Source organism: Sylvia atricapilla, chromosome 9 (genome assembly GCF_009819655.1).
Source record: "Sylvia atricapilla isolate bSylAtr1 chromosome 9, bSylAtr1.pri, whole genome shotgun sequence".
Taxonomy (NCBI): domain Eukaryota; kingdom Metazoa; phylum Chordata; class Aves; order Passeriformes; family Sylviidae; genus Sylvia; species Sylvia atricapilla.
In genome coordinates this window covers 16,162,011-16,174,108 of record NC_089148.1, presented here as the reverse complement: position 1 = coordinate 16,174,108, position 12,098 = coordinate 16,162,011, and the positions used below count along the sequence as shown (strand labels likewise).

Here is a 12,098-nt window from a genome sequence, read left to right as displayed (position 1 = left end):
TTGTGGGGGATGTGAAAGAAAGACTGCCAGGCCCTCTTCTGACACATTTCCTTGACAAAGTGATACATAAGTCATCATCTCACCTCTCCATGAGACTGCTGCATCCAACAATACATGTCTTTCAGGATGATTTCTGTTCTTTTTGCTTTTCCTAATTTTTGTGTGAATAAACTTGAGGGTCATGGTTGGTATTAAGAGTAAACATAAATAGATCCAATTCAGGATTTGATCAGTTGTTATCTACAGTTTATACAGTAATTGTAAACATTAATTGTAAACAGTAATTTACACACATTTGAGCTTATAAAATAGGATATAATTTCTATGTATCTGTGCCCTTACTATAATACTTAACTGGTCACAGAAACTAAGAGTGTATTTTTGCAGAAGATATGTACCAATTTTTTCAAATCACTTGCTCAAGCTTTGAGCCTCAACACAAACCAGTTTTGTCTGCATCTCTTGTTAAACCATTCACATTCTAACTGTGTATTTAAAGCATTAGCATGCTCCGTGTCCTGCAATTTTCAAATATATAGAAAAACGTCTCGCCTCAGCACAGACAAGGGAAAATGCATATGGGTTCGTGTGCGTGTGTTATATGCAGATGACACGACGTCTGATCCGTGGGTCAAAAAATCCACATTGCACAAAGAAGTAATTATCAGCCATTAGCAGCAGGTAACTTGCAGGAAGCTAAACAAAACCTCACTAAACAGTTGCGGCTTTTTTCTTCCCCCCGACCGATGTAAGATGCCCCTGGCCCGCATTCCTCGGCGCTCCCTCGCCCTGCGGACACCCAAGTTCTCTGCCCGCCGGCGGCGGAGGGGCGCGGCCGCGGGGGCTCCGCAGGTGGGCGGCGGGCAGCGCTGCCCCGGCCCCGCGCCGCCAGCGCCCGCCCGGCCCGGGCTGGAGCCCGCCGCTCCCCGGCGCCGCTCCCCGCGCCAGCTACGCGAGCCGCAGCCTCCGGTGCTCCGTCCTTCCAGCCACCTTCAGCCCTGCCCGCCGCGGGGTCCCAGCGCGGAGCATCCCCCGACGGGGCGGAAAACGCCTCTCTCCCCCCTGCGCCTCGCCTACCTCGAAAAGCTGCGGGATCTCCCTGCGGGCCAGATACTCCTTGGCCTCGCCGGCGCTCATTCCGCCAGCCGGGGCCGGGGACGCCGGCGGGGCGGGTGGGCAGCCCGAGCCCCGCGCTCGGCTCGGCGCGGCGGTGCAATGCGGGAGCCTCGGCGAGGCTCGGCGGGCGGGCGGAGGGAGGCAGGAGGGAGGCAGCCGCCCGCCTCCCCGTGCCCGCCGCACGGAGAGAGCGAGAGAGAGCGCGTTTCCCCCGGCGGGGAGCGAGAGCGTGCGCAGGCTGCCGGGGAAAGTTTCGGGGGGTGCCTGCGGTGAGGCGCCGAGCGGAGGCGGTGAGGGGCTGTGCCTGGCGCCGAGCCGCGGGCAGGCTGCCCCGGCAGAGAGCGGAGCGGCTCCGCGGGGAGCGGCGGCGGGGAGGGCTGGGCGCCGGTGTAGCGCAGAGGTGCTGGAAGCCTCCCGGCGTAACGCGGTCTCTGCCCTTGGCACGGTGTTTGGGCGTTTTGAGGAGCGAGACGTTTCATACACTTTGGGCTGGCAAAAAGCCACGAACTACGATCAGTCATGAGCATCTGCGATCGGCGAGTCACAGGAAGAGATCTGAAATGATCTCTGGTCTAGCCTTCTGCTCAAGGCAAGGGCAGCTCTTGAGGTCAGGCCAGGCTGCCCAGGGCTTAATTCAGTCTCATTTTGCAAAACCTTCCAAAGGTGGCGATTGCAGAGCCGCTCTGGGCAGCCCATGCTTGTCCGGCCTCGACATGAAGAAGGGTTTTCCCCTATTCAGTTATCACTTCTCATGTCTCAATTTGTTCCTTTCCCACCACTGTGAAGACCCTAGCTCCATTTTCATGATGGTCTCCTGTCGAGCCTTGAGAGCTGCTGTTATGTACCTTCTAAACCTGCCACAAGGCTGAACAAGCCCACCTCCCTCTGCTCATCTTCAAGAACAAGTCCTCTCCATCCCTTACTGTGTTTGTGGCTGTCCACTCAACTCAGAATCACAGAATATATTGAGTCCAATTTGTAAGCGAATGGCCTGTTCAGGGATCAAACTCGCTCCAGTTTGTTAACATCTCTTTTACTGCACAGCCTAAACCAGGTGCATTACTCTAGATGTACTCTGAGAAGTGTTGAGTAGAGGGTAGCTTCTGTGATACTCTGTGGCACACTGGAAATCAGGGTAGACTATTTAGGTTGCTGAAGTGTCCTATATCAAGTCTGGTTTTCCAATTAGTTTTTAACTTTATTATCTTTTCTAACAGAATATCCTTGCAGTTGCCCTGAGGGACGCCGTAACACAAATAGGTTACATAACTGCAAGCTTATAAACAACACTGAACAACTGCTTTCTGTATGTACACCCCTATTTTTCAGACATAGATAGGAAAATGGATAGGTCTTAAATGTCTTTTAAGAAGCTTCTCCCTCTTACATATGACTATAATATCAGTTTGACAAAGCTTCTCCCTCTCAGCTGCAGCCATGTTCCTTGTTTTGCTGTTTCTGTAGTTGAACTGCCCTCATTTTCCTCAGCCCAGCCTCCAGCTTTTAATGTAGACACTCCCCTTTCTCCCAGAGAAGCTTCCAGTCCTTGTTTATTCCATGAACTGCTAAATGCTGCCCAGAAGGCAGTCCCATGATCTGACACATGGGACTGGTTGGTTTTCCAAGCAATCCAAATATTCCCAGCAGCTGCCACATAAAGGGCAGCAACCAATGTCCCTTCACAGCAACTGACTGATGGATGGCCCATAGAATCATAGAATGCTCTGGGTTGGAAGGGGCCTTGGAGATCATCTAGTTCTGACCCCCTGCCATGGACAGGGAGGCCACTCAAAAAATCAGGTTGCTCAGGGCCCCATCCAGCCTGGCCTTGGACACTTCCAGGGTTGGGGCACACACAACTCTGGGCAAACCTGTTTCAGTGCAAAGCTACTGGAAAACCACAGCTGAAGTGTTTCTGCAGCTTGGCTTGAGAGCCTTTCCAGCTCTAGTTTCTATGAATCCAGTGGTGTCTGCTTAGAGAAGCTGCAGTCACTGAATTGACACTTCCCATATGTTCAAGGAAGACTTTGGTCTTCAGTGAAGAGCTTCATCAGCATTCTGCAGTTTTTTTCATCCTCCCATAAAATCTGGATGTGGCTTTAACCCTAACTTCTTCTGCTAAAATTTGGAATCCATCCAAATGTAAATTCATTGAAAAGCACAGTGCCTTAATTTTGTTTGAGTAAAATAAGTAGGCTCCAGTGTACTAATAAAAAGATATGAGACATAATCGCTTCTAAAAGACCTTAAATGAAAGTTGACAAAAGGAAGATGGAATTAAATTAAATAGATATTTTCTTAAAATAAGGTCTTTGCTAAGGAGGGCTAATAGAAAATGTCATTCTATTTAGGAACACAGAGCTGTGGTTTTGGTATTTCGTGGGTGTAATTTTTTTATTTGTTTCTTGATACAAAAAAAATTAATCTGTATTAACATAGTGTCTGATAAATTCCATTTATAGGCTTTCAGAATATATATTTTTATATACTCAACATTTAAAGCAGTTGGGTGAATTAGTATCTCATCCAATGTCCTGGTTTGGCAAGAGAAAACATCTCCTTTCACATGATTTCTATGGCATCTTCACCAGGAATGTGAAATACGTTTGTGTAAAGTCTTGTCCTATTGTTTTTTTTTTTTTTTTACTGTAGGCTTCCAGGCATTTTGTTCAGTTAGATAATGCTAACAGAAAATAAAATAACAGGAATGACTATAAAATTATGCATTATTATATTATGCACACCTTCATTATTGTTCAAAATGTTGTTTTCTTGCACAAAATCAAATTCTGTGTTGTGGAAATTACCACCTCAGAACAAATACAGCCATTTAGGAAATCTATCAGACTGAATGTGTGAAATGTGTTTGGAAAGGATATTTTTGGATCTAATAATACAGTACCTCCTTCTAGAAGCAATTTTTTTATGCATTTGCTTTCAGAAGAATCCCCTTATTGAAGCAGGGTCTCAGGTGGAAGCTTCTTAAAGTCTCTGAAGAACATTGGCAGTGAAGGATTAAGCAGAGACGAGCCAAAGGGGCACAAAAAGCTGGGTTATTTGTTGTGCAGGTAATGTGAGGGAGCTGTTCAAAGGTGAGCTCTTTGTTGTGTAAGTGTCTGATCAAGAGTGCAGGTGGGAGTGAAGTGGTCTTACTGCCTTAGAAAATAACACAGGATGTAAAAATGCTCAAAGGAATGGAAATTCATTTGAGATCCAAGGCACTGCCCATTTCTGAAGGTGCAGGCAGCTCTTTAGTGTACTGGGTGAAGCAGAAGGATCACTGGTCATTTCCTACCTTTTCTGGAGGGCAAGAAGGTACAATAGAAATAACAAAATTTTGCTATCGAAATTGTAACATTTCTGAAAATTCATCTGGAAAACTTATGGATTCTATACCATTGGGCAGATTCCATTCTCATTCTTCTTGTTTCCTCCAGGAGCCACATGAAGCTGCATTAAGATGAATCAGTATTTTCAGGGATCAGCTGGGATATGGTGTTCTGAGCCTTCTATTCTTCTTGGTTAAACCAATTACACAACACCAATAGCCTTCAGTCAAACCTTAATTAGGTTCTGTGTTTTCAAAAATCACTTCAGAATACCCCACTATTTTATAAATGTTTATTTTTTTTGTCTAGTGCCTGTTCAAGCACTAGTGGCTGAATTTGTCACACAAGTTGCTGTTCTGCTACACGTCTTTATTAAATCAGAACCAATGTCCTTGGATTGATGTGCTTATACAGGCTGATATGTGGACAGTTGGAATTCGTAGATTCTGTAAGCACACCAGTTATGTGCAACCTTTTTAATAGAATGTGCTGAATTATATGCTTCTGATCCAGAAATTGTATGCATTTTTATGTAAATTTGGAACTTACTTGCAGCCCCATATTTAATTTAGTGTGGTATAAATTAATTCAAGATTGCTGAAATGATCTTTTTACTTTTATGAGAAATCCCTTTCCGAACTCTTTTGCTACAGTGGTAACTGTTTTTTTAAACCCAATGTGTCCCTCGCCCTTCTTTTCCACACTGATAAACCTTTTTTCTTTTCTACTGGTACCTGAACATATTACTTAAGTGAATTAAATCACTAATTGAAAAGTAGTGAAAAATCAACCAAGAAAAATCTGGTTTCTGAATCTAGATTTTGGTTAAGTCCCAGAATTAACATTTTATGTAAATTTTGAGGACATCAAGATGAATAGAACATGGGAGGGAAGAAAGAAAATCGTGCCACTTAAAAGTTTGAGGATGCATATTTCAATCTGCTGAGGAAAAAAATTTAAAGAAGTGCTATGATCAAGTCCCTCTTTGATATGATAAACTAAATAGCTGTAATTTTTATTTTCCAATGACAGTATAATCATTCTTGTGACCCTTCCCCAAGCTCTCCAATTTATCTATATGCATCTTGAGTGGCATGTAGAGGCATCGAACAGAACGCAGTGTTCTGCTCTTCCAGGCTGCCTGTGACACCCCCACTGCCCTTATTCTGTTGTTTTTCCCCTGACAGACTGCATTTGTGCCCTGCTGTGGTGCTGCAACAGGGCTCACCCTGAGCTGGGTGATTCACCTGGCAGAATCCCAGCAGTCTGCTTTCCCTCTCAGGTTCCTCTGCTGGAGCATCAACACCTGCACTTTATTCTTTGATGTATAACTTCCTATATTTGCTTGCATCCAGTTTACCAAGAAATCAGCGTGCTCAGTACTAGTGAGTTGTCCCCTCTGGGAGTTCCCACTGCCTCAACCTATGTTACCTGCCCCCAGTGATTTTCTTTGGTTTTGGTAATCAATGCAAATATTATACAGCACATGGCCAAAACACAGCTCCTGTGGGACCAAACCAGAAACTCAGTATTTCCCATTTACCCTTCAATTTTGAGGCCAGTCAATTTGTCATTAAATATATACACACGTTAATTTTGATTCACTCAGTTTTCTTACAGAAAATATCTTGAAGCAGTATGTAAATTGCATCAGATCAGCAACTTTTTTCTTCATCAGCCAAAAGGAACCTTCTTGAACAAGTATTTGTGTATACATCTGAGATGATCTTTTTTTTTCAGAAACTGGCATTGACAGGCATTAATTAAATTTCATATAAGCCATATTCCAGTGTGTTCTTACCAGTTATGTCTTCTCACTAAGTTCCATGTTAGATGGCCAGGGCTATAATTCCCTATGCCACCACCTTTGGAAAGTACTGGTCTAAGTGTATTCCCAGAATGTAGATATTTCAAAAGTTCTTAGAGTCCCTTTACAGTTTTTCCTTTTCCTGTCCTTTCCATCTGTTTTAAAACTCCAATACAACTATTCAAATATGCAGATTTACTCAGTTATTTTTAGTGACTACTATTTATAAAACTTACTTGACTAAGTTCTATTGGAGAATGTTTCATTATCATGCTATGGTATAATTACATCATCTGATCATTTATATACAGAACAGAAATATTTAGTGAAGTCTTTCAATTGCTTTTGACAAATCTGTGCAAGCATATTGCACAAATGTTGTAAGGCTCACTTTCTTTTTCTCTTTCTTTCTTTCTTTCTTTCTTTCTTTCTTTCTTTCTTTCTTTCTTTCTTTCTTTCTTTCTTTCTTTCTTTCTTTCTTTCTTTCTTTCTTTCTTTCTTCAGAAAAACAGCTCTTTTAAATGCTGTTGCATCTCTCTGACCATTGGGTTTTATGTCATTTTGTTTCCCTTCTCATTTTTTTAAAGTTCTTAAATCTCTCACAAATATTTCTTGCAGCTTCTAGTATTTGCAGTAGATGTTTTTCTTATTCTTATGTATCTTTATTTTCAAGGCAAATTGCTGCTTTTTTCTGTCTTGTTAACATTTCTTAAATAATTCCCAATTATAATGCCTATTTTTGTATTTTAGTTTTTATCCTTGATTTGGCTTATAATAATTAGATAATATGAGGATATTGTACAGCATTATGTAACTTACTAAATTCAAGGTATTACCTCAGAAAGTCCTTAAATCTCTGAGAGATGAAAAGCAGGAGGTCTTGAAGAGGTTTTCCTTGTCCCTAAGACAGTGGTTCACTATTGGGGAGAACACAGATTGAGCACTTACACTTCTGTCTGATCTTTTACAGCTTCTTGACGCTTTTTGCTTTTATTTTATGTCAGTTAAACTGAATCTCCCCCTCTCCCCACAGTGTTAGAGAAATTGCTCTTCAGGAGATCATTTTATATTCCTCAATTACCATTTTCCAGTAACTGATTAATAAATACTCCAAATCAGTGGATTCTGACTTTTCAAAAACATACAAATGCGGTGTGGGTTTTTTTTTTTTTTCCAATAAGGACCTAAGAATCCAACCACATATTTTAAGGTTCTAATCTATGTATTGTCCCCTGTTAATAATTTCTGTTCATCTAGTTTATTCTTTATGAGCTAAGGGAATTTGTGTAACTGCAGGGAAAAACCCACCAAAACAAAACACAAAAAACCACAGCAAAATTCAGTCAATAAAACAGGCTTGAACTGCATAATGACTTGTGGGTGGTGGTGGTGGGAATAGAAAAGAATTCAAGCACAGCTACAGACCTCATCTTGGGAACACTATGGAGCTCTAGGTTGTTAGAAAGTACAGGTTCCTGTTACTTGGCATACATTATTTCTATAACTTGTTATTCAGTCATACAGTGAAAATCTTCCCTACTTGAAAATCATCTCTCACAAAGTGCAGCTCTTCAAAAGATAAGCATCTTGACTATTTTTTTTCCTAACAGAAAGCTAAATGAATTGCAAGTAATACCAACTTCCTGTATGAAGGGCTTAGAAAAATCACATAATGATTTCAGGGATTGCTCACACTGAGAAAATTTCAACATTTTTTTGATGCTTGTATCTTTACAGTGGCTCAAAACACTGTGGTGTCAAGTCAAAGGGGAAAAAGTACCATTTCATTTGGTATAATTTATTCTTACCTCGGGTCAAGAAGGATTCTTGGATGGGCTATTTTCTTGTATGAAAGGAATTTATAAATGCAGATTTTTTTTCACCACTCAAACATAAGGACCATTAATTTTGGTCAGCTACATGGTTGGTGCATGTATGCCAAAAAATAAACCTTAAGAAAAAAAGGTCTTGTTTTATGACATGGCAATTTTTTATAATTAGGATTCACAATGGAATAATGCTGGCATGTTCTGTTTTGAAAAGTGACCATGGTGATAACTGTAGCATTCTGGTTAGAAAGTAGAGTTTCCTATTTTTATATTCAGTGTGTATCCAGTATTCAGCACAGAGCAGTAGCTGTAAAAATGTTGGTCAGCCACTGGTGTTTACTTCTTGTTAGCTTTTTTAGAGCTAAAGCTCTCTTTGTATTTTATATTTCGTAATAAAGTGGGGAATTACTGTCCAAACTCTCTTTTCTAGACCCAGGAAGGTTGTAACTTTGGCAAGTATTGGCTCACAACTCTGAATTCTACTGTAAGGAACACATTTTGGGTGGGGGGGAGGATATTAATTTTGCGTAAGTAATTTTTTAATGCTCTAATATTCTTGAACTCATCCTTTTAACTTCTTGTTCTTGCATTGCAATGAACAGAATGCAGTATCTAGAGATTAATACATGCACATTATGTAATACTTAGTTACAAATCAGAACCTAGAATGTAGGCAAGATGAAGAAATTGCACCTGAAGATACAATGGGATAACTTGAGAGACGTGAGAGAAACTGGCAAATGTTTTAACCATAGAAATGTTTTAATGTTAATTTGAAATTCATCTTGTCTTTCTGCTGATGTATGAGAACATTGCCTGAATTTAGTCACCAACTTCAGTGAATGCCTTCTTGACAGTATAATAAATGAGAATTGGATCAAACACCTGTTTTCCATAGAAGCTGACACCCTGCCAGATGGCTTATTAGCAAAGATAACTGTTGAGGGAGCGATCACATGAGGGTTGAACTCAGGTTCAACATGGCATGGGTTGAAAACTTTTGGCTAAATGGAAGAAAATACTTCAGCTTAGTATTTGATGGAACTTAATACCATGTAGGTTATAACACTGGATATCACTAATAATTTTCAGCATTTGTTGAATCACCAAAACCTTTCTTTTTCTGGTCATTCTGCCCAATAAAATGAAAGAGTTGTTGAACGGCAGGGCTGCACAGGACCCTTGGCTGTGCCTTGCTAATACCTTTGTAAGACAGTAGGCAATTGTGCTCTGGAAAGCACAACTCCACCTTGGCTGGATGTAGAGTCATGACACAAGGCAGGGTTCAGGAAAAGTTAATTAAGGATCGCTGTTTGAAGGAGAACTTATAAAGTTCTGCTCCTATGTGAACTCCTTATTATCAGAGGCAGGTTACTATAAAATGACACTGCTGTACAAGTGAGAAACTCAGTGGCTGTGGTTTTCTAATTTATTAAAAAATGTTCAGGATTTTTTTTTTAAAAAATATTTTAACTCTTGTGTATTTGACAAAGCTAAATTCATTTAGCTTTCTGGAAGAAGATGATAAACACTGCAGCTTACAGCTGAGTTGGTATTACTTAGACAAGACTTGAGTATTCAAAGAACCCTTAAATTACTCCTTTCTTTACAATATACCGCTAAATCACCTCTAAATCAGGTTTGGAAATAGTTTTTTGAATTACCCTGTAGTGTAGCTGACATTTTTCTATATACATTGATTGAAAATTATTGATTACTGGCTTTCTACTGGAACCTTACTCTATTAGCCTCTGGGCTAGGGAAAAAGGAAACATGACCTGCAGAGGTAGAATGTACAGCCTCCCTAGCTAATTTTTATGGAAATATGAGCAATTTCTGGAGAAAAATATGCTAGTTTTACCATTCAATATTGCCAATACACACAGAGACACGCCTCCTTTCCAAAACAAACTTTTGATTTATGAACATATGAGGATTTCCTATGAAAGAGAAAATACATTTTGTGTCTAGAATTCACAGTTAATAAATAGTATCGTGAATGAAGATTAATTTATTTCTCAAAAGGATTTGAAAACAAATATGGAAATTTTAGACCATCATAATGAGACAGAGTATTACTGAAGGAAATGGAAAAGATAGTTAATACTCTTCTGGTTCTTAGATGAGGATATAAAGAAGGCAAAATACGTTCAGTTTCCTATGTCACAAAAATCAATTCGTGGAAATGAATCTGTATAAAAAATGCTTCTTACAACATGGTAATATATAGCAATTAAAAAAACTTTTCCTAATCTTGTCGAAATATGGAGGCAAACAATCAGATGAAAGCAAAAATGAATACAAATTAGCAACACCTCAAATTTTCAAACAGTGTTTGAAGTATCAGAATCAAGATTACATTAATTATAGAATTATTAATTAATAATTTTAAAATATTAATTATCTTTATCTTTAACAATGTCAAATGATTACCGTCTTTATTCTAAAGCTAAATAGCCAGGAATGTTATGTACTCTTGACCTCATATAATAATTTTAATGTCATTATTCTGAAAAGAATAGCCTTCATTTGTTCTGTTTGTGAAATTTAGATCTGGAATCCTGAATTTCTGTACCTGATAAAGAAACGTGTTATTATTTTTGAGATATATATTTAATATGCACATGCAGCTAAAATGCAAGGGGTCTTTTTAGCATTTACATAATATTATAATGAAAGAAATTTTGTTTAAGGAAATCCTTGATAATTAAGAGAGTTCAAGTGCAAGAAGGTGATTTTTGCTGAGATAATACTTGTGCAAATGCATCTATTAAGGCACTGATTAAATGAAACTGATTGACTGACTGGTGTCTTTTCTCCATGTAAAAATCAATCACCTTGAATGAACATGTAAATTCACATGCCCTTAAAATGTAAAAGGTCATTAACTGCAGTAAATGCAGTAGATTACATCTTCATGTAATCTAGATATTTAGCAGCAAAACCAGCTAGTTTAGGTCACAGGACAGATACACAGAAATGACAGGCACATATTCATGTATTAGTAATTCCAATTAATTAATAATCTAGTAAGACCACTAGGTCTTTTTCTTGATGGTCTCTTTCAGTTAGAAAATGTCATCAGGATACACCTCTTAGCACGAAGATAAAAGGTAAAAACTTTTCAAGGGGCTTGAATTTTTTATTCATGAGTTGCAAAACAATATAGATTCCATAGATTTCACAACAATGCATTCTTGTGTGGGCAGTTCTTCTTAGTCTGCACAATATCCTCATTAACTTAGGCCTCATTAACACAATTTGGCTTTTAAGAAATAAAGTATTTGGGGAGTTGACAAATCACCAATTTACTTTCTTGCTGATTATATTGGTTTTTTCCAGACTTTCTGCTTAGCAATAGCTCATTTCATTTTTAAAGTAAAATTCCACCTTGCACTGAGTGCCTGCACTGTCATGGTGAAAAGGCCTTTTACTGATCTGCACAGAAAGAAATTTCAAAACTACTTCATTTTTATAAATCACAGCAAAATCTGGCTGCCAAGCACTATGATTTCAATTTATGAAGTCATTTCTGGCATTTGTGCTTGGGAAGAGTTTCTGGTAAATGAGCTCACAGAAACAGATACTTTTAATTTCCAAGAGCATGGAGTTAAAACTTAGAGTTTGTTGAAGGATATTCCATGCTTAGTTCAGCATGAGCACTTTCCACCTGATCCACAGCGGCTTTTACACAATCCTGCTAAATGAAGCTAAAGAGAGAACAAAATGATCTCTCTGCTTTACACAGTTTGAGTAGACCAGGAAATTATTAAGGTTTGCAGATCGTTGTTGAGCAGCTGCTCTGAAAAGTACAAGTAGGTTTTGTCTAAAAATTTGTTGGGCTGTTTCAATCAACTCTTCCCCAAAACTCCTGGATAAACAATAACAAAAACAACAACAACAACTATATACATATATATATATATATTTACATTTTAAAATATTAAGTTATTCCTTTAATTGAGAATATTTCTTTAAATACCTTAACAGCCTGGTTTTGGATTTGTCTTAAATTTT

The 12,098-nt window shown here is 39.2% G+C and overlaps 1 protein-coding gene across 1 annotated transcript in view; it reads right to left on the bottom strand.

The window, feature by feature from the left end:
- Positions 1-1,316, bottom strand: part of AK5 (adenylate kinase 5) — an 82,539-nt gene extending 81,223 nt beyond the window's left edge. Inside the window, exon 1 of the mRNA XM_066325079.1 lies at positions 1,078-1,316. Coding sequence (XP_066181176.1) covers positions 1,078-1,137 — 60 coding nt within the window. The 5' untranslated portion in view covers positions 1,138-1,316. The remainder of the gene's footprint in view (positions 1-1,077) is intronic.
- Positions 1,317-12,098: the final 10,782 nt, after the last annotated feature.